Source organism: Camelina sativa, chromosome 12 (genome assembly GCF_030686135.1).
Source record: "Camelina sativa cultivar CO46 ecotype springtype chromosome 12, ASM3068613v1".
Lineage (NCBI taxonomy): Eukaryota > Viridiplantae > Streptophyta > Magnoliopsida > Brassicales > Brassicaceae > Camelina > Camelina sativa.
The window spans coordinates 35,025,049-35,042,526 of NC_141891.1; the positions used below are offsets into that span (position 1 = coordinate 35,025,049).

The following is a 17,478-nucleotide window of genomic DNA, read 5'->3' on the forward strand; positions in this document are numbered from 1 at the left end:
GACCAAGAACACCTAATTGCGCCAGGATCCTTATCTTCAAAAGCGAGAAGTCGCTTTCTCCATCGAACACCTTGATCTCTACTCTTGTTGTTGTCGCCATCGATCGGATCTTGAGTAATCGTTAAACCCCAAGCTCTGATACCAATTTGTTAAGAAATCTCTCACTCACTAATCAGATAACCGAACTCGCAACCTCACAATCTCTCTCCAGTGTATCGCAAACGCTTTGAATCAAAGAGAAGAAACGAAACGAAACAAAAGGAACAACGAACACACGCAAAAGATTGTTTACCCAGTTCAATCATATCGATGTGATCTGACCTACGTCTGGGGCCAAATCAATTCGGCAATCCACTATATCAAGGATTGTACAAAATACAGAAACAGAGCAGAGCTCAACAACAATGGAGTCTCTCTCTCTCAATAACTTTCTGTTACAAGAGATAAGAAAACGAAACGACGATGGTGAAGAGATAATGATCTGCTACGATTAATACCAAACGCAGCATTTATATGACTAAGCCTCTCTCGCGAAAAGAGTATTAGTCTTCCTCTTCCAAACCCCGGTTCAATAACTTCCACAAAACCAGATACTAATTTCCACTAACCAGCAACTAAACCAGCTACTGAAATTGAATCATAAACCATACCTCTTAACAGACTAGAATTAGGAATTGGTGATTCTTCCACTATCAAAGCATTCTCAGAAGCTTTTGGTGAAACTGTGGAGGAGGTTCGAAGCAAAGCAAGGTATATAATAAGTTGATTAAATGAGGCTGTGTTTGGTGGACTGTAAGGGTTATTTCTTTGGAGTTCTGTTTGATCACTTAGCTTGTCTGTTTTTTTTTAGGAACTGGGATGACTTTTGGCATGTTGTAGAATTGCTTGCAGCAAAAGGAAAGCGTTCGTCTCAGATTATGTTGTTCAAGCCCGAGCCACTGACTGTTGTCAAGGTTCTAGATAGGTTTCGACAAATTTTGGTTATGAATGAGTGTTTTTTACAATCAACCTTCTTTGTCTTAACTCCAAATCGCGTGTTAATCATCGCAAGGAAAGTGGAAAAGATAGTAAGAAAAGGAAGAAGAATCGAATGTCGGCACTTCTCATGGCAGCAACAGACAGTGAATCTAATTACCTAACTCAGTTACTTCAGGTATTAGGCGGATCAATCATCACAAATGTACTTGTTGCTAGCTGTTCCTTATGGACTTTATTACATTGCAGGGGAAATTGAAATTAGGGTTCTCAGGTCCTATTGTATTAGCTGCCTTGGGACAAGCCGCTCTTTATATTCAAGAGCACTCAAAGCCGGCCACCTTCAAATTCCAAGTCTTTTTCAGAAGAGGTCCATGTTTTTTTTTAAAAATATATCAAAAATGATCCTGAGCTGTGTGAGTAACAATAGATTTATCCTTCTGCTTCTGTTCTTGTAGGCTGCAAAGATTGTTAAACAAGTATTCACTGTGTTTCCTAACTATGACATTATTTTTCCCGCTCTTCTAACCGGTGGTGTGTCGAATCTTCCTGAAAACTGTATCTTAACACTTGGTGTTCCAATTGGATCCATGCTTTCAAAACCTATTAAAACTGTAGGTGAGATACTGAATAAATTCTGGGCAATGTTTTCACATGCAAATACAAATATGACGGAGAACGAGCACAGGTACAATTATAATTCAATGAATGTTATCCCTAAAACAATGTTATTTTATGTTATGGCTTAGCTATCAATTACTTGTAGATACATCACATGGAGGATGATTCATAAAAAATTTACAATAGAAATGGTAAAAGAAACACTGACAAGTATGTAAGTGTATGTGGGCAAGCTCAAGTTGAAGATGAAGTTCAGGAAGCTGTACAAAATATATCTGCACAAGCTTCTGTCTCGGCACAGACATCTGATGTATGCTCAAGCCTCTGTCCTACAAAAGAGCATCAGAGGCTTGTTGATTTTGTTCGTATGTCTCGGTTTTGAAGATTTGTGAAGATATACTTAAGGCACGTTTTGGGATATTATTTGGAGGTAAAGCACGAAGAAAAAGGAAGCTTGAAGATATTTAGAAGATTTAGTGGGATTAGGAAATATTCGTTTAACAAAGAATAAAGTTAAATGGAATATTTCCTCTTGATTTTAGGAAAGTTGATAGCCTTGGGAGAGGCACAAAATCCCTTAAATATAGAGGGTCTAGGACTTAGAAACTTATCTCTTCAGAACGTAAAAAAGAGAGAAAAAACCTTGTAAGCCTTTTGGCATCTTTGAGAGAAAAGGGTGAGGGTTTTGTTTCTAAGTGAGAGTCCTGGGTGTAGATCATTTGTGTTGATCTTAAGGATCTCTTAGTGGGTTGGGAATAGATTGGGAACAAGCTAAGAGAAGATCTTAGGGTTGTGTAAGTCCAATATTGAACACTAACTGTAATTGTGTTCAAGAAGTATTTCCAACAAAGATTGAGGACGTAGGCATTTGCTGAACCTCGTTAAAAAATTTGTGTCTCTTGTCTCTTCTACACTAACAAGTGGTATCAGAGCGGGCATCTGTGCAAAGTCTAACTCAACTAACGGGTGAAGATCTTGGGAAGAAGAACATGGAGGCACAATCAATGTTATTCATGGCAAACGACTTATTGATGTTAGATCCAAATCAATATGGGATGTGGAAGGTGTTGATGATGCATAGAATTAAAGGAATTCATGAAGATGCATGGACAGCAGTTGAATGTGGATGGGAGTCGCCGAAACAGGCTGTTGTAGATTCTGACGGGAATCAGGTGGCTGTTGAAAAACCCAAAACAGAGTGGTCAAAATCTGACAAAGCATTGTCCACACTCAATTCACTGGCACTTTCAGCAATATTTAATGGCATTCGCAGGTATCAGTTCTCATTGATTCAAGGTTGTACATCTGCTAAAGAGGCTTGGGAGATTCTACAAAATATCTTTGAAGGTACAACAAGTGTGAAACGCACAAGGTTAGATATTCTTGCTTCTGAGTTTGAGAACCTTAGGATGTATGAGTTTGAGAACATTACTGCTTTTAGTGGTAGAATATATGCTATTGCGAATAAAGCTAGAGCTCTTGGAAAGAATTACAAAAACAGGAAGTTGGTCAAGAAATTGTGGAGGGGTTTAGCTCATAGATATCATCCTGTGAAAATTGCGATGGATGTTGCTCTTGATATAGACAATATGCCTTTTGAGGAGGTAGCCAGTCAATTGCTAAGCTATGAGTTGCAGTACTTATCGTCTGATGTAGGAAACAACACACAAGGGATTGATGTTTGTTCAGTCTGTGATAGTGAAGAGAACACAGAGGCTCGTAAAACAGAAGAACTTGAGAGTCTTGTGGTGAATAAAGAACGCAAAAGTTTGAAGATTACAGGCAAACAGAAAATGAATAAGGTCCAGTGTCATGTTTGTCAGGGCTTTGGTCATTTTAAATCAGATTGTCCTTCAGTGAGGAAGAAAGGGATCAAGAGTCTGCATTCGCCAAAAAGGAAGAAAAACACACAAAAGCCTCAAACAAAAAGGTCAAAGTTTGTTGCTCTTTGTGGCTAATTGAAACTTGCTGTTGATAAGTTGGAACTAAAGTCTGATAATGGAACAACTTGTTGTACGGATCAGGACTCTGAGCCACAAGAAGAAGAACTTAAATTGTTGCTGAATGATCAGATCAACACTCTGAGGAAATATCTGATACAGAGGGAAAAGGAAAATCAGAGGCTTGTCACAGAGAAGAATGACTTGGTAAGCAAAATTTCAAATCTGGAAGAAGATCTAGCTCTGGAGAAAGTAAAGTCTTGTGATTTAGAAAAATGTTTAGAAGATCAATTAAGAAGCATCAAGATGTTGAGCAGAGGAACAAAGGATCTTGACAAGATTCTGACAATCGGTAGAACATGTAATGTCAGATGGGGTTTGGGTTACCATGGAGGTGATTCTGGTGCAACTACTCAGTTTGTTAAAGGAGAAACTTTGGCTTCAAAATTTGTGGATTCAAGTCTCTGTATATCTCCATCAAAGGTCCGAAACGTGTCTGTCAGCAAGGAGACAGGTGACAAACGGCTGAAATCTTGGCAGGCGTTTGTACACGACAACTTTAAGAGAAGAATGATTGGTTGTTGGTATTGTAGGAAACCTGGTCATATCAAAGCTCAATGCTACAAGTTCTTGAAGAGGGTAACACAAGTCATGATAAGGAAGAAAAATTACAAAGAGGGTCAAAGATTCAATCAAGTTTGGATCAAGAAGCATGATTTATATTGTCCTGAAGACTACACAAAACATGCATCAAGCGACAGACGTTTGTATTCTAACAGTGGCTACTCAAGGAATCAGAGAGGTGTTCAACGCAAGAAACAACATCTAAGACATGTGCATGAGGAATTCCAAGATTCCGGTCAATGGAAAAAAACGTTAGAGACCGAGATGTTGAGCCAAAAGATGTCGTCTCACAGACCAGATAATAAGAAGAAAGACAACTATCTGTTTGACGACTGATCAAAGTCATGTGCTGATGGTTGATATTTCAAGATGTTGTGGCAAGGTAAACTTGAGCTTTTAAAGTTTTTTAATGAGTTTTACCACTCAAGCAGGGGGAGATGGTGTAAGAAGAATATGATTTCTTATTATGGGGGAGTTTCCAAGATGTTGTTTGATTTTGGAGGAGTCTTCAAGGGGTTGTGTTATGGATTTCCAGGAATCATGAAGTGTTGTGCTTGAGTTATAAAACTCAGTAAAAAAGGGGGAGATTGTAAGTGTATGTCGGCAAGCTCAAGTTGAAGATGAAGTTCAGGAAGCTGTACAAAATATATCTGCACAAGCTTCTGTCTCGGTACAGACATCTGATGTATGCTCAAGCCTCTGTCCTACAAAAGAGCATCAGAGGCTTGTTGATTTTGTCCGTATGTCTCGGTTTTGAAAATTTGTGAAGATATACTTAAGGCACGTTTTGGGATATTATTTGGAGGTAAAGCACGAAGAAAAAGGAAGCTTGAAGATATTTAGAAGATTTAGTGGGATTAGGAAATATTCGTTTAACAAAGAATAAAGTTAAATGGAATATTTCCTCTTGATTTTAGGAAAGTTGATAGCCTTGGGAGAGGCACGAAATCCCTTAAATATAGAGGGTCTAGGACTTAGAAACTTATCTCTTCAGAACGTAAAAAAGAGAGAAAAAACCTTGTAAGCCTTTTGGCATCTTTGAGAGAAAAGGGTGAGGGTTTTGTTTCTAAGTGAGAGTCCTGGGTGTAGATCATTTGTGTTGATCTTAAGGATCTCTTAGTGGGTTGGGAATAGATTGGGAACAAGCTAAGAGAAGATCTTAGGGTTGTGTAAGTCCAATATTGAACACTAACTGTAATTGTGTTCAAGAAGTATTTCCAACAAAGATTGAGGACGTAGGCATTTGCTGAACCTCGTTAAAAATTGTGTGTCTCTTGTCTCTTCTACACTAAAAAAGTACCCCGATGTTATCGAGGTAGACTTTTTTGGTGTGTTACTTGTTGAAAACGTTAGCTAGAAGCAATCTTTTCTTTCTACTGAAATTAGTGTAATGTTCTCTATTCAGGTTAAAGAAGCCCTCTGTTCAATCTTTTATTTTGGATTGCGAGGTTGTTGCTTTCGACAGGATAAACAATAAAAAGAATCGTTCCAGGTAACTCATAAGCAAATAGAAGACTTGTTATTTTCAGTTCTGTCTTAAGATGAAGCTAGCTACTTTAACTATTTGATGCTATCTAGGCTTTTATATTTCTTGTATTTTTTAGGATTTGGGTACCCGAGGTCGTAAAAATATGAATGCCTGAGATATCAAGGTTCCAGTATGCATCTTTGCTTTTGACATGTTATATCAAAATGGCCAACAACTTACCAAGGAGAATCTTAGTTAATATTTGCCGAGAGGTGAGCCATATTAGAACTTTTTCTTTAGTTTCAGTTAAGTATATTTTGTGTAATCATTTATATGCAACTTTTTTCTAATTGAAGCTATATGTCAAAAAACCTTGTGTAGTGTAAAAGGTTTTCTTATTCATAAAGATGTGTAGGTTGTGCCTCATATATGATTACAATATTAACCTAGTTACGTAATTGGAAATAACCAAACTATACAGCAACTATATATTAATTACATAGATGAGTCTGGGCGCCCGAATACCCAGCTTGAGCAGAAAACCATAATCAAATTCTTTCCGACTAAGAGCTTTCGTAAGAATGTCACCTAGCTGAATCTTAGTCGAAACATATTGAGGAGCAATAACACCACGGACAATCTCAGCCCTAATAAATGACAATCCGATTTAATGTGTTTAGTCCGCTCATGAAATACTGGGTTCTTACTTATATGAATGGCAGACTGATTATCACAATGGAGTGGCACCTGAGCAGAACAATCTACACCCATAGAGATATGTACTTCGTGCAACCATAAAATCTTACAATCTCAGCCATAGCACGGTACTCCGCTTCAGCTAAAGAAAAAAAGACCACATCTTGCTTCTGTGTTTTCCAAGAAATTGTAGAACCACCACGTTGAATAAACCAAGTAGTGAGTGAGCAGCGTGTCAAAGAACAACTATTGTAGTCAGCATCACACCAAGCCATGAGTCGAAGTTCCGTACCAGCCCCAAGAAGAATACCTTGATCCGGGTTATTCGTTATTCTTGAGGTAACAAATAACCCGACGAGCAGCCTCCCAATGTTCCAGCTTTGGAGCTTGCATAAACTTGAGATAATATATGAATAGCATACGAGAGTTCCGGTATATTAACATCAAGGTAAATAAGACGGCCAACCAAACATCGATAACGAAAAGGATCCAATAAAAACTCACCACCAGTCTTGGCCAATTGATGATTCTGTTCAATCAGATGAGAGACTGGTTTGGACCCATGTAAACTCGTATCGAAATTATATCAAGCGTGTACTTGCGTTGAGAAAGATACATACCCATCGAATTATGAGCAACTTCATTGCCCAAGAAATATTTAGAGATACCAAGGTCGTTCATATGGAAACACGAGCTTAAGTATTCTTTAAAATCGGTAATGACCTGAGGAGAACTCCCTGTAACTATATGATCATCAACATAGACAAGCACATGAATATGTCTTCCATCGATAGCAAAAGTGAACAAAGAGTATTCTTTTAAACTTTGCTGTGGATAGCTTGGAAAACAAACAACGGGTGCTTGTTTGAGACCATAAAGAAACTTGTATAGACGACAAACTTGTGATTTATCGTCAGCACGAAAACCCGGAGGAAACTGAATAAAGACTTCTTCATCTAAATCACCATGAAGGAAATCATTGTGCACATCCATTTGGTGAACTTCCCACTCCCGAGAGACCACAACTTTCAAAAATGATCGGACCATAGTCATTTTACACACACTGGTGCAAAATTCTCCTTGTAATCAAGACCCGCAGTCTGATTGTTGCTAAGAACAACTAAATGAGCCTTGTAATGCTCAAGCGTGCCATCAGACCTATATTTCAGAGTAAACACCCATTTGCAACCAAAAGCTTTCTTACCAGGAGGTAAAGTCTCAACCGTCCATGTACCCTGATGTTCAAGAGCAGTTATCGCAACACAAATTGCTTCACGCCAATCTCATCTACGAATGCCTCAGCATACGTACGATGGATCACACTGGCATTAATTACAACAAGAAATGCTTGATGATGATCCGAGAACTGAGAACTATTGACATAGGAGTCTATAGGATACCAAGAAAAATCAATAAAATCACCATCAGATTCCAAACGAGTAGTATTAGTCACGTAACCATCAAGACGCTTAGATTTAAATTTTTGTCAGCATCCTTTCCTGTAGGAGCATAACCATCATCCAAAGAAATTATAATCTCATAAGTTTCAGCAGAAATATCAGTAGGTATAGGCTCCAAAACCGCAGGCGACAACAAAGGGGGAGCCACACTCTCCGGTGAAGACGGAGTAGCTCCAACAATTGAAATATCAGCAAGTGGACTTTCTTCAAGCAAAACAGTCGTAGGAGGAGCCAAAACCTTATCAACAAAATTATTCTCGTCATCATGTATGTTAGGTAGAGGAGGCAATGTATTCAGCGGTGATGGAGACTTCGATTGAGCAAGAGGAAACGAAAACTCAGTCTCAATAAAGACAACATCTCGAGATGTTGAAATAACACCATTGTCAAGGTCATAAACCTTCCATCTCGTCTTCCCATAAGGGTAACCAAGAAAAATATATTGACTGCTTTGAGTAGCAAATTTATCACCACCATGGCGTTGGTTATGAACATAACATAAACAACCGAACACTCTCAAATGGTTCATAGGCGGTGGTACCTTGTAAAGAATCTCGAAAGGATTCTTGCCATGTAGAACCATCGTGAGCGTTGTATTAATTAAATATCATACCGTAAGAGCACAAAAAACTCCAAAACTCCACCGGAAGCTGAGCTTGAAAACGCAAAGCCCTTGCGACATTAAGTATGTGATGTTGCTTTCGCTCCATTTTGTTGTGGAGTACCCACACAAGAAGTCTCATGAAGTATCCTTTTTCTCAAAAATATCCACCTAGACTTACAAATTCAGATCCATTATCACTTCTAATAGTCTTCACATTCCGTTCAAATTTTCATTCAACCAAAGAAATAAAATCACGTAGAATGGAAGCAGTTTTAGACTTATTTGGAAACAAATAAATCCACACGGCCCGAGAGTAATCATCAACAATCGTTAGAAAAAATCGTTGATCCACAAATTGTCGTTGTCCGATACGGACCCCATAAATCAAAATGAAAAGCTCAAAAACCACCGAAGTTTTATTAATGCTCAAATGGAAAGAATCCTCTCTTTGCTTAGAACGAATACAAATGTCACATGTTTGGAATAAAAAAAACCTACTACTACTAGAATATGAAAATTTCAATATCTCCATGGTCGTAGATGAGGGATTTCCCAAACTAAGATGTCACACATCCTTAGGTTGCCGGTCCAAAGCTTGTGTCACTGCTGTAGCAGCTATCCCTCGAAAAAAAGAAAGACCATTCTCCTACTCACCTGATCCAATCACCGTCTGAGTGATGCGGTCCTAAACAACACAAATCTTATCAGATATCTGGAAGATACAACACATCTCCTGTTAACTGAGAAACCGATATAAGATGACATTGCAATCTATCAACAAAGAAGACATTGAGTAACCAGAGATAAGAACCAAGAGAAACTGTTCCTTGCTTAGTAGAAACAGTAAACCGACCGTCTGGTAATTTTATAAACATAGATGCCATATCACAAAAATCCAAGAGAAACTCAATGCTTCCCATCATATGATTTGAAACAACTGTGTCAATAATCTAAGATTCAAGAATAAACTTACCATAAAGTTGATATTGGTAGTCGCTTTTCTCGCACTGAGCATATCCTTTAGCTTTCGCCATTCTTGATCATTCAAACCTTTAAAACCCACACGATCAGTCTCTGTAAGTGTAGTAGTGCCCGCAAAAACTGGCTACAAAGTCTCGACGTGATTAACCTGTGCTGGCTTTGGCAAAGAAGGTGATACACGACGATCCACACTCAAACTTCCAGAACCTCCATGTTGTGTAGTAGGAAGCTTGGAACGTGGTTTATCACCCTACCTCCATGGATAACCTATCTTGTGAAAACAATGATCAGCAAGATGTCCTTTCCGACTACAACTCATACATATGGCAGAAGGATCTCGGAGTTGAGACGACAGAGTGGAACGTGAAGCTGCTTGAACAGAAAAACTAGCGCCTTTGTGGCACTCGTTTCGTTCTTCCAATAAGAGACCAGCTCGTTTTGACTCCTCATCCTGTGAAACAACCTGATCTGATTCATCAAATGAAGGAAGTGGATCCCATGACAAGAGTGAAGACTTCACAGCACCAAAAATATTTTCATCAAGCCCCATCAAAAACTGATGCAACCTATCTTCTTCTCGTTCTTTTGCAATTTCTTCAACTGTTTTTGCCCATTGAAAATCCGCAAGACTTGTCCAAAGCTTTGTAAATTTCCCATAATATGCCTCAACCGCGAGTCCAATCTGTTGACAATTCGCCAATTCAGTTTTAAGACGTTGTACTCTTTGTCCATTCTTCACCAAGAATCACTTTTGTATATGTGTCCAGAGGTCATAAGTGAACTCATGAGGGGAAAAAGAGCTGCTCAATTCAGGTGTCACCGTAAGTCTAATCCACGACACCACCATGGCATTATCTGCCCACCAATCTTCTAAGTCATCCGAGTCTTCAGCAGGTTTAGGTATAGAACCATCAGCAAATCGAAATTTCTTCCATATATGCTCGCAAAGCAAGACGAAGATTCATCACCCACTCATCATCATTAGAACCATGAAGTTGTGGCTGTGAAAACAGCGATTCGGGATTATCTCCAGCAGAGAGATCATACGGATCAATCCGACGCCTTGTCGTTTTTTGATCTGTGCTTTAGAACCCAAGGACAAAGTAGAACCAAGCTTAGAAGATGATTCATCTTCTGTCATGATTCCAGAAGATGTATACCGACAGAATGATCGAGTATACAAAGATCAAAGAAAAAGTAGAGAATCTAAGCAATGACATAGAGGATCAAAGAACCTAAAATTTTAGGTTTAGCTCTGATACCATGTCAAAAACCTTGTTTAGTGTAAAAAGTTTCCTTATTCATAAAGATGTGTAGGTTGTGCCTTATATATGATTACAATATTAACCTAGTTACGTAAATGGAAATAACCAAAATATACAGCAACTATATATATATTAATTACATAGATGAGCCTGGGCTCATAATACTATACGGTTCATTTGAAGAAGATCCTGGGTATTTCCACTTTGTAACGACTCTAACATCTAGTGATACCGATGAAATACAAAAGTTTTTCGACGCTTCCGTTGATATATCTACACTTATTTGTATCTCTAATAACTTTACCGCCTTGTCATCTTTAACGTTATGTTATTTCGGTGAAGGTTTAGTCATTAAATCATTGCACTCGGATGCATCCTATGAGCCTGCAAAGTATAATTGGCTAAAATTGAAGAAGGACTACAAAAACAGGCAATAATACTCTCTTTTGATCTTTAACAAAAAAATAATACTCTGTTTTACACAATTTTGTTAATTGACGATGAGTCCTTTACTGACACTAGGACTTACTTATATATGTAGCATTGGGGACTCTTTGGATCTTGTACCAATTGGTGCAAAACATGGAAACGGCAAACGCAAAGGTGACAACCATTTCAAAGGATCAAAATATATTATTAAGTGATACATTTTGACCCTTCATATTTTATTAACAAAGTTATATGCATTTGTAGGTTTACAGGATTTGGTTCATTTTTACTAGCTTGCTATGATATTTATAAGGGAGAATATCAGAGCATTTGTTATCTCGGTCAGTCTTATGCACCTTGGTCCTTGGCATTTCATTTCTTATTGCAAGTTTCTTAAATCTTGGTTTTAACAGGTTTGGGCTACTAGGTAATGGACTGTCTGAACCCGAGCTACAAGAGTTGTCTTCTCGTCTTTGCTCTAAAGTGATTGCTAAACCACAAGTAGGATATTTATAATCTCTTGTCTCTGACATCTTTTTTTTTTGCTTCACTATCATATATGTTTCTTGGTTGAGTTCTTGTTAACTGTAATGATTCAAATATCCAGAAAAAGTACCAAGTTAAGGGCAGCAATAGCATCAAACCAGATGTTTTGTTCCAGCCGACTGAGGTAGAATATATGCATACATGATTAAGGTCTTGGAAGTGAGCGCACAAGAAGTGACAGTTAGCCCTGAGCATCTTGCAGCTATAGGCATTGTGGACCGTGACAAGGTTTTAACATTATCTGACTTATTCTCATTACCAATCTAGTTGTATACTGGTATGATATATCTTATTGTTACCTATTTGAGTGATTCCATTTTGGTTTGGCTTAAAAGGGATTTTCTCTATGCTCTCATATTCTAGTCTATGTACGGGATGACAAAGAGCCAGAGGAAGCAACATCATCTCAACAAGTCAAGACTTATCCTAACCACACTCATATATATATGTTTTAACATTGGCAAGACAAGGCTAGGCTGCTTTCTAAGTTTTAACTTTGGCTACATATTTTTCAGATTGCTGAGATGTTCCTAGCTCAGAAACACAAATCATCAAAGTAATCAGGACGATGAATAAACAAATTTTGATCTGGTCATCAGAGCATAATGATGCACTTCGTGAATTTTATTTATTTTATACAGTATATCTTCAAGAATATAACATCTATACTAGTATTTTTGCAGCAGTTTTTGCTCAAAAATGCTTTTGGAAAATTTTTATTTTTAATAAATTGAATTTAATATTAGTTACCAAAAATTCAAAATTAATTATAGGTAAGATTTAAAAAATAAGGAAATTTTTCTACCTCATTCAAACATAAATATATGATTCCCTTTCATTTTTTATTTGAATTTATATTTAAATTATCTTGAATGATTCTATAATACATTTGGTTAATAAAAATTGTGATTTTTTTCTGCATATGATGGAATACAAAATTTTAAAAACGGACATATATTACTCAAGAGATGAATAAAAAAATACGGGTACAATATCCCACATCGTCTAAAAAAATTGGGCAATGGTTCAAAGTCATACTATAAAAAAGACCAAAATGATTCGGAATACAAATGAGTAGAAAATTTTGATTTATCAGGCATCAAACTTTAAAAACTTTTCTTTGGTTTATTCCGGTTCTTTATTTTAAAGTTTTTTAGAAGGTTAAATATGAAAATATTTAAAACTTTTAAAAAGTTAAATATGATAAATATTATACTGTAGATACACAATAAATATTAAAAATTAAGATGATATAGTGTGAGTTAAAATATCTCGGGACGGGGTTATATAGCGGAACGGGTTTTATCGATATTTATATAAATTAAAAAATATCATTAATTTGGTGTTACAGAGGTAAAACATCATTTCATTACTAAGTTAACACTGTCGGTATCAAAGAATAGACATATCTAATTGAATTGATTAAATAAATATTATGTAAAAAATAAATTATATTGCGGTATTATACGGTTTATTTAACAATTATTATATAATTATAACATATTTAACCAACAAATAAACTTATAATTTAAATATTTTAGTTATAAATAATTTTGTCTGCCGTGTACCGCGCGGGTCCTAATCTAGTACTATAATATATTTGCATTAAAAATATGTAACAAGCTAATTCATGTGTTGTAGCATTACCTTCCTATCATGATTCTTGGTAAAGGAAATAATCTTGTGTTAGGAAAAGTTATAGATCATATCTTATTGACTTTTCTAGCTATTTACTTTTCAATATTATTAACGTCTAGTTGTAGAACACCTATAAAGCATTTCAGATTTATAAGGAAGAAACGAAACGATGAAGAATAAACGTTGAAGTTATCAAAACAGAATAAACATTAAAAAAAAATCATTTTATGTAGAATCAAACCTACCAAAGCAAAACATATATGCACACATAAAATTTCTAGAAAGGCTCTCAAACGATTTTTCAATTTAAAGGCTGCATCAAATGTAAAAGTGTTTTGTTTTATTTAATAAATTTTACATTCATTAAAAAATATATATAATTAGACTCTTGCTAAAACGTTAGATTACTATTTTGATAAAAATATAACTATATTTAAAATCCCTCTTTTAAAACGCGGCCGCCTAGCTGCCCGTTTAATCTCTGATCGGAACAATACCACCGCGATTAGAGCAATTTGGTCTAATAAATCATTGACCGATTTTATACTGATTAGGTGTTGAAAATCGGCTGAATAACCGATTTAATAACCAAAAAATTCAACTAATACTTATTTGTAAGGCCTTATAATTTGAATGGTCTTGAAGTTGTGACCACCCCCTTCTCCCATCAACCGATGTGAGATATGGGAACTTGAATTATGACCTTTTTATTTGTTTCTTCTCTCTTTTTAGTGTTTTTTCTTTTCTCCTTTTTACCGTAATTCTTTGTTTACATACTAGTAAGACTATGTTGTAAAAAAAATATATATATATAATAGTAAAACTTTTGTAATTATAAGACTTGTTTCTTCATTATAAATTTTTACCAGATGTATATTTGTTAGTTAAAATTATAATTAATAATGTCTAAACATATCTGTACATATATATTTGACATAATCTATAAAACTAATGAATTATATTTAATTTAATATAATACATAAAACTAGACTTCGATTAAATACTATTTAATCCCCGATATCTTTGCTAGGCGCTAGGCCCAGCACCTAGCTATTTCTTAACCAAGGTTTATAACAAAGGAACTAAGGAAGGAGAGCACCTCCATTAGTAAGATCTTTGAGGGGTCTATATATCCCCTTGATAATCCAATATAGTTTAAATTTGTAACAAAATTTTAAGTTATATAAATAAAAGTCAAACTAATTAAAAAATGTGATGTGTGAAATTGATATTTTAAACATGTGTCAAAATTTAAACAATATATCTTTATAATTTTTTTTCTTCACTTTTCTAATTTTTATTATAAAAACGCTCTTAAAATATTTTCAAAAAAATACTATAAAACTAATCATAAATTAAGTCTTTTCTTTTGGATTTAACGGGATCTGGGATAAACGTCTAAAAAATCCTACATCTATTTAATTTTGGTCTATGGAGATATATGGGTCTAAAACCCATATCGATAAAAATTAAAAGAAAATTTGAAAGTATTAGATCTTTTAAGTACTTAATTGTAAAGTTAATACTATTTGATTGCTGATATTTGTTGCTACTAAGATTATTTGAAAGTACTAGTATTTGGGTGTGATATGTGTTTAGCGGTGTGATATTTGAGTTAGATTAGGGTGTGATATGTGTTTTTTTGGTGGATATTTTTATGTGTTTTGTTAATTTCTCTTTAAATATTGTTTTTGTGCATTTTTTTTTCCTGTCATCCGTTGGATTGATTGTTTTTTTTTTTTACATTTTTTCTATACGTGGTTGTAGTTCCTTCTTTTTTTTTAAGAATACATATTTAATGAAATAAAATATGTGACGAATGTTTGTCAATGCTTTTGTGATTGTTTTACAAAGTTAGTAAGTTAGTAATTTTTAATAAGGTTTTATATTTACTTACATTTGTGTGTTTATTGTTTTTTAGTGTTACATTTATTGGGCCCAAATATTCGTTTAAGCCTTTAAAGGTAGTGGTCTTTTGGGTCTAGAGTAGGTTTTATTGATTCGAGGATGTATTTATCCTTTTAGGAAATAACTCGTGTCTTGTAACTTTGTTTTTTATTTGTTTGTCGTATATCGCTTGTTGAACGGAATGATGTGTATCAATATTTTGATCTAAAGGATAGTAGAAGGCTTGTAGATCTTATTTTGATGGGCATACTTCGTTTTGAAGCATCCATTGTATCGATACAAAAAAACTTAAATTTTCTTCGCGTCTGTGGGGTGTTTTCATCTTGGCTTCGCATCGCTGATGAGTAATTGGTTCTCTCCTGGTTAGTTCGTTGAACGTATGTATTAATTGGTTCTCCCATGTGTACCTTTGATTCTCTAATTAATTAATCGACTCTTTTAAGAAGGTAGTTGTCTGGATTTACAGTGTTTTCTATTTTGCTCTATTAGAAATTTCTCCTCTTTTTGTTGGTTTATGTTTGCGTATGTATTGATTATGAAATAGTACTGGTTGTGCTGTTTTTTGATAGTTTTGGGGAGCTTTTGTTTTGGCTCGAGTTCATTTACAAACATTGATGTTATATGGCGAATTAAATGTACTAATCTTACTTGAGCGTCTCTTTTGTGTTTCACCAGTATCTGCATCTCTTACCTTTTTTCTGTTTGGTGATAGATGTGTCAACCGGTGCCAAATGATGTTTATTCTGTTTTAGTTTCGTTACCTTAATCTTGTGTTTTTTTAATTCATTTCTTATATAGGTAAAGACCATTTTGCTAATGTATTTATCCTGGTGTTCATAGTTGTTCATAATCTCTGTTGAATTATGTTGGTATGCTGCTCTATGGATTTTTAAAAATTTGTTTTAATCTTTGATTTCTTTTCAATTATTTGAGTTTGTACGCATAACCATAATATATGAAAAAACAACTTCTAAAGAACTCTAACAGTGGAAATACTAGCAATTATTAAAGGACGATAACATTCATAAACCATATTGTCGATCCTTTAGCTAAAAGAAGAAGACAAATTTGATCATTTGTTTCATTGTTTGTAGTAGCAGCAGTGTGGGCATCTATTTTCCATGTCATTGAGGTTATAGATGATGGTTGGTTGAGCTTCTGCCAGTGTAGTGTAGTAGCATTGTAGTTTTGGCACATTGACTCTGTGTAAGGACTTGTTGGGTGAAGATGTAGGCCATAACGGAGGCTCTTGCAAAGTAACCAAAGGTCTTGCTGATAAATTTGGCGACCTCAGGGTTCTCGATACCTCTATTTGTGAAAATGCATTCACAGGTATGGCAATTGGAGCGGCCATGACTGGTTTAAGACCTGTCATTGAAGGTATGACCATGGGTTTCCTCCTCGTCGCCTTCAACAAAATCACCTACAACTGTGGAATGCTTCACTACACATCCGGTGGTTAGTTCACGATTCCTTTTGTCATCCGTGGGCCTGGTGGTGTGGGACGCCAGCTTGGTGCTGAGCATTCACAGAGGTTATAATCTTACTTCCAGTCCATCCCTGGGATCCAGATGGTTTGCTTGCTCGACTCCCTACAATGCCAAAGGCTTGATGAAAGCTTCGATAAGAAGCGAGAACCCCGTGATTCTTTTCGAACACGTTCTGCTTTACAATCTCAAGGAGAACCCCGTGATTCTTTTCGAACACGTTCTGCTTTACAATCTCAAGGAGAAAATCCCAGACGAAGACTACATCTGTAACCTTGAAGAAGCTGAGATGGTTAGACCCGGGGAACACATTACCATCCTCAGTTACTTGCGGATGAGGTACCATGTGATGCAGGCAGCAAAAACTCTGGTGAACAAAGGGTATGACCCTGAGGTTATCGACGTCAGGTCGCTGAAACCATTCAACATCCACACGATCGGAAACTCAGTAAAGAAAACACCGGGTTTTGATCGTGGAGGAGTGTATGAGAACCGGTGGGATTGGGGCAAGTCTTACTGCTGCCATTGACGAAAACTTTCATGACTACTTAGATGCTCTGGTGATGCGTTTGTCTTCTCAGGACGTTCCTACACCTTTATGCTGGTACACTGGTACACTGGAGGAGTGGACCGTGGTTCAACCAGCTCAGATCGTGACCGCTGTTGAGCAGCTTTGCCAGTGAATTCATACTAATCCGGTGAACCAATATTTATCATTTACATCTCCGTTTCCTTTCTCTTTAGATTAGCTTGTTAAAGAATTTGTCCATATGGAAATTGGTTTTGTTGAAGTTTTATCTCCTTTGTGTGTATTGGAATATTTGTTTTGTAACTCA

At 36.1% G+C, this 17,478-nt stretch overlaps 2 protein-coding genes and 1 pseudogene across 2 annotated transcripts; all 3 read left to right on the forward strand.

Annotated features, from left to right (window-relative positions):
* The first annotated feature begins 404 nt into the window (after window positions 1-404).
* On the forward strand, window positions 405-2,394 carry LOC147933082 (DNA ligase 1-like). Its single transcript, XM_087477285.1, has 9 exons — window positions 405-409; window positions 661-750; window positions 851-953; window positions 1,052-1,153; window positions 1,225-1,329; window positions 1,434-1,663; window positions 1,783-1,961; window positions 2,139-2,218; window positions 2,356-2,394. The coding sequence occupies exons 1-9, from the start codon at window positions 405-407 to the stop codon at window positions 2,392-2,394; spliced, it is 933 nt and encodes a 310-aa protein (XP_087333411.1).
* Window positions 2,395-10,729: 8,335 nt separating this feature from the next.
* Window positions 10,730-11,754, forward strand: LOC147933083 (DNA ligase 1-like). The gene is made up of 3 exons (XM_087477286.1): window positions 10,730-11,025; window positions 11,477-11,564; window positions 11,671-11,754. The coding sequence occupies exons 1-3, from the start codon at window positions 10,730-10,732 to the stop codon at window positions 11,752-11,754; spliced, it is 468 nt and encodes a 155-aa protein (XP_087333412.1).
* Window positions 11,751-17,345, forward strand: LOC104734045 (pyruvate dehydrogenase E1 component subunit beta-2, chloroplastic pseudogene; annotated as a pseudogene).
* Window positions 17,346-17,478: the final 133 nt, after the last annotated feature.

What these genes read in the sequence shown, in the direction of transcription:
- LOC147933082 (XM_087477285.1), top strand. An exon ending in CGGCCACCTTCAAATTCCAA is followed by an intron (nt 1,330 to 1,433) that starts GTCTTTTTCAGA and finishes CTGTTCTTGTAG; the next exon opens with GCTGCAAAGATTGTTAAACA. An exon ending in ATGACGGAGAACGAGCACAG is followed by an intron (nt 1,664 to 1,782) that starts GTACAATTATAA and finishes AATTTACAATAG; the next exon opens with AAATGGTAAAAGAAACACTG.
- LOC147933083 (XM_087477286.1), top strand. Translation starts at nt 10,730, where the DNA reads ATGGAAATAACCAAAATATACAGCAACTATATATATATTAATTACATA. An exon ending in GCATCCTATGAGCCTGCAAA is followed by an intron (nt 11,026 to 11,476) that starts GTATAATTGGCT and finishes TGGTTTTAACAG; the next exon opens with GTTTGGGCTACTAGGTAATG. An exon ending in AAGTGATTGCTAAACCACAA is followed by an intron (nt 11,565 to 11,670) that starts GTAGGATATTTA and finishes TCAAATATCCAG; the next exon opens with AAAAAGTACCAAGTTAAGGG.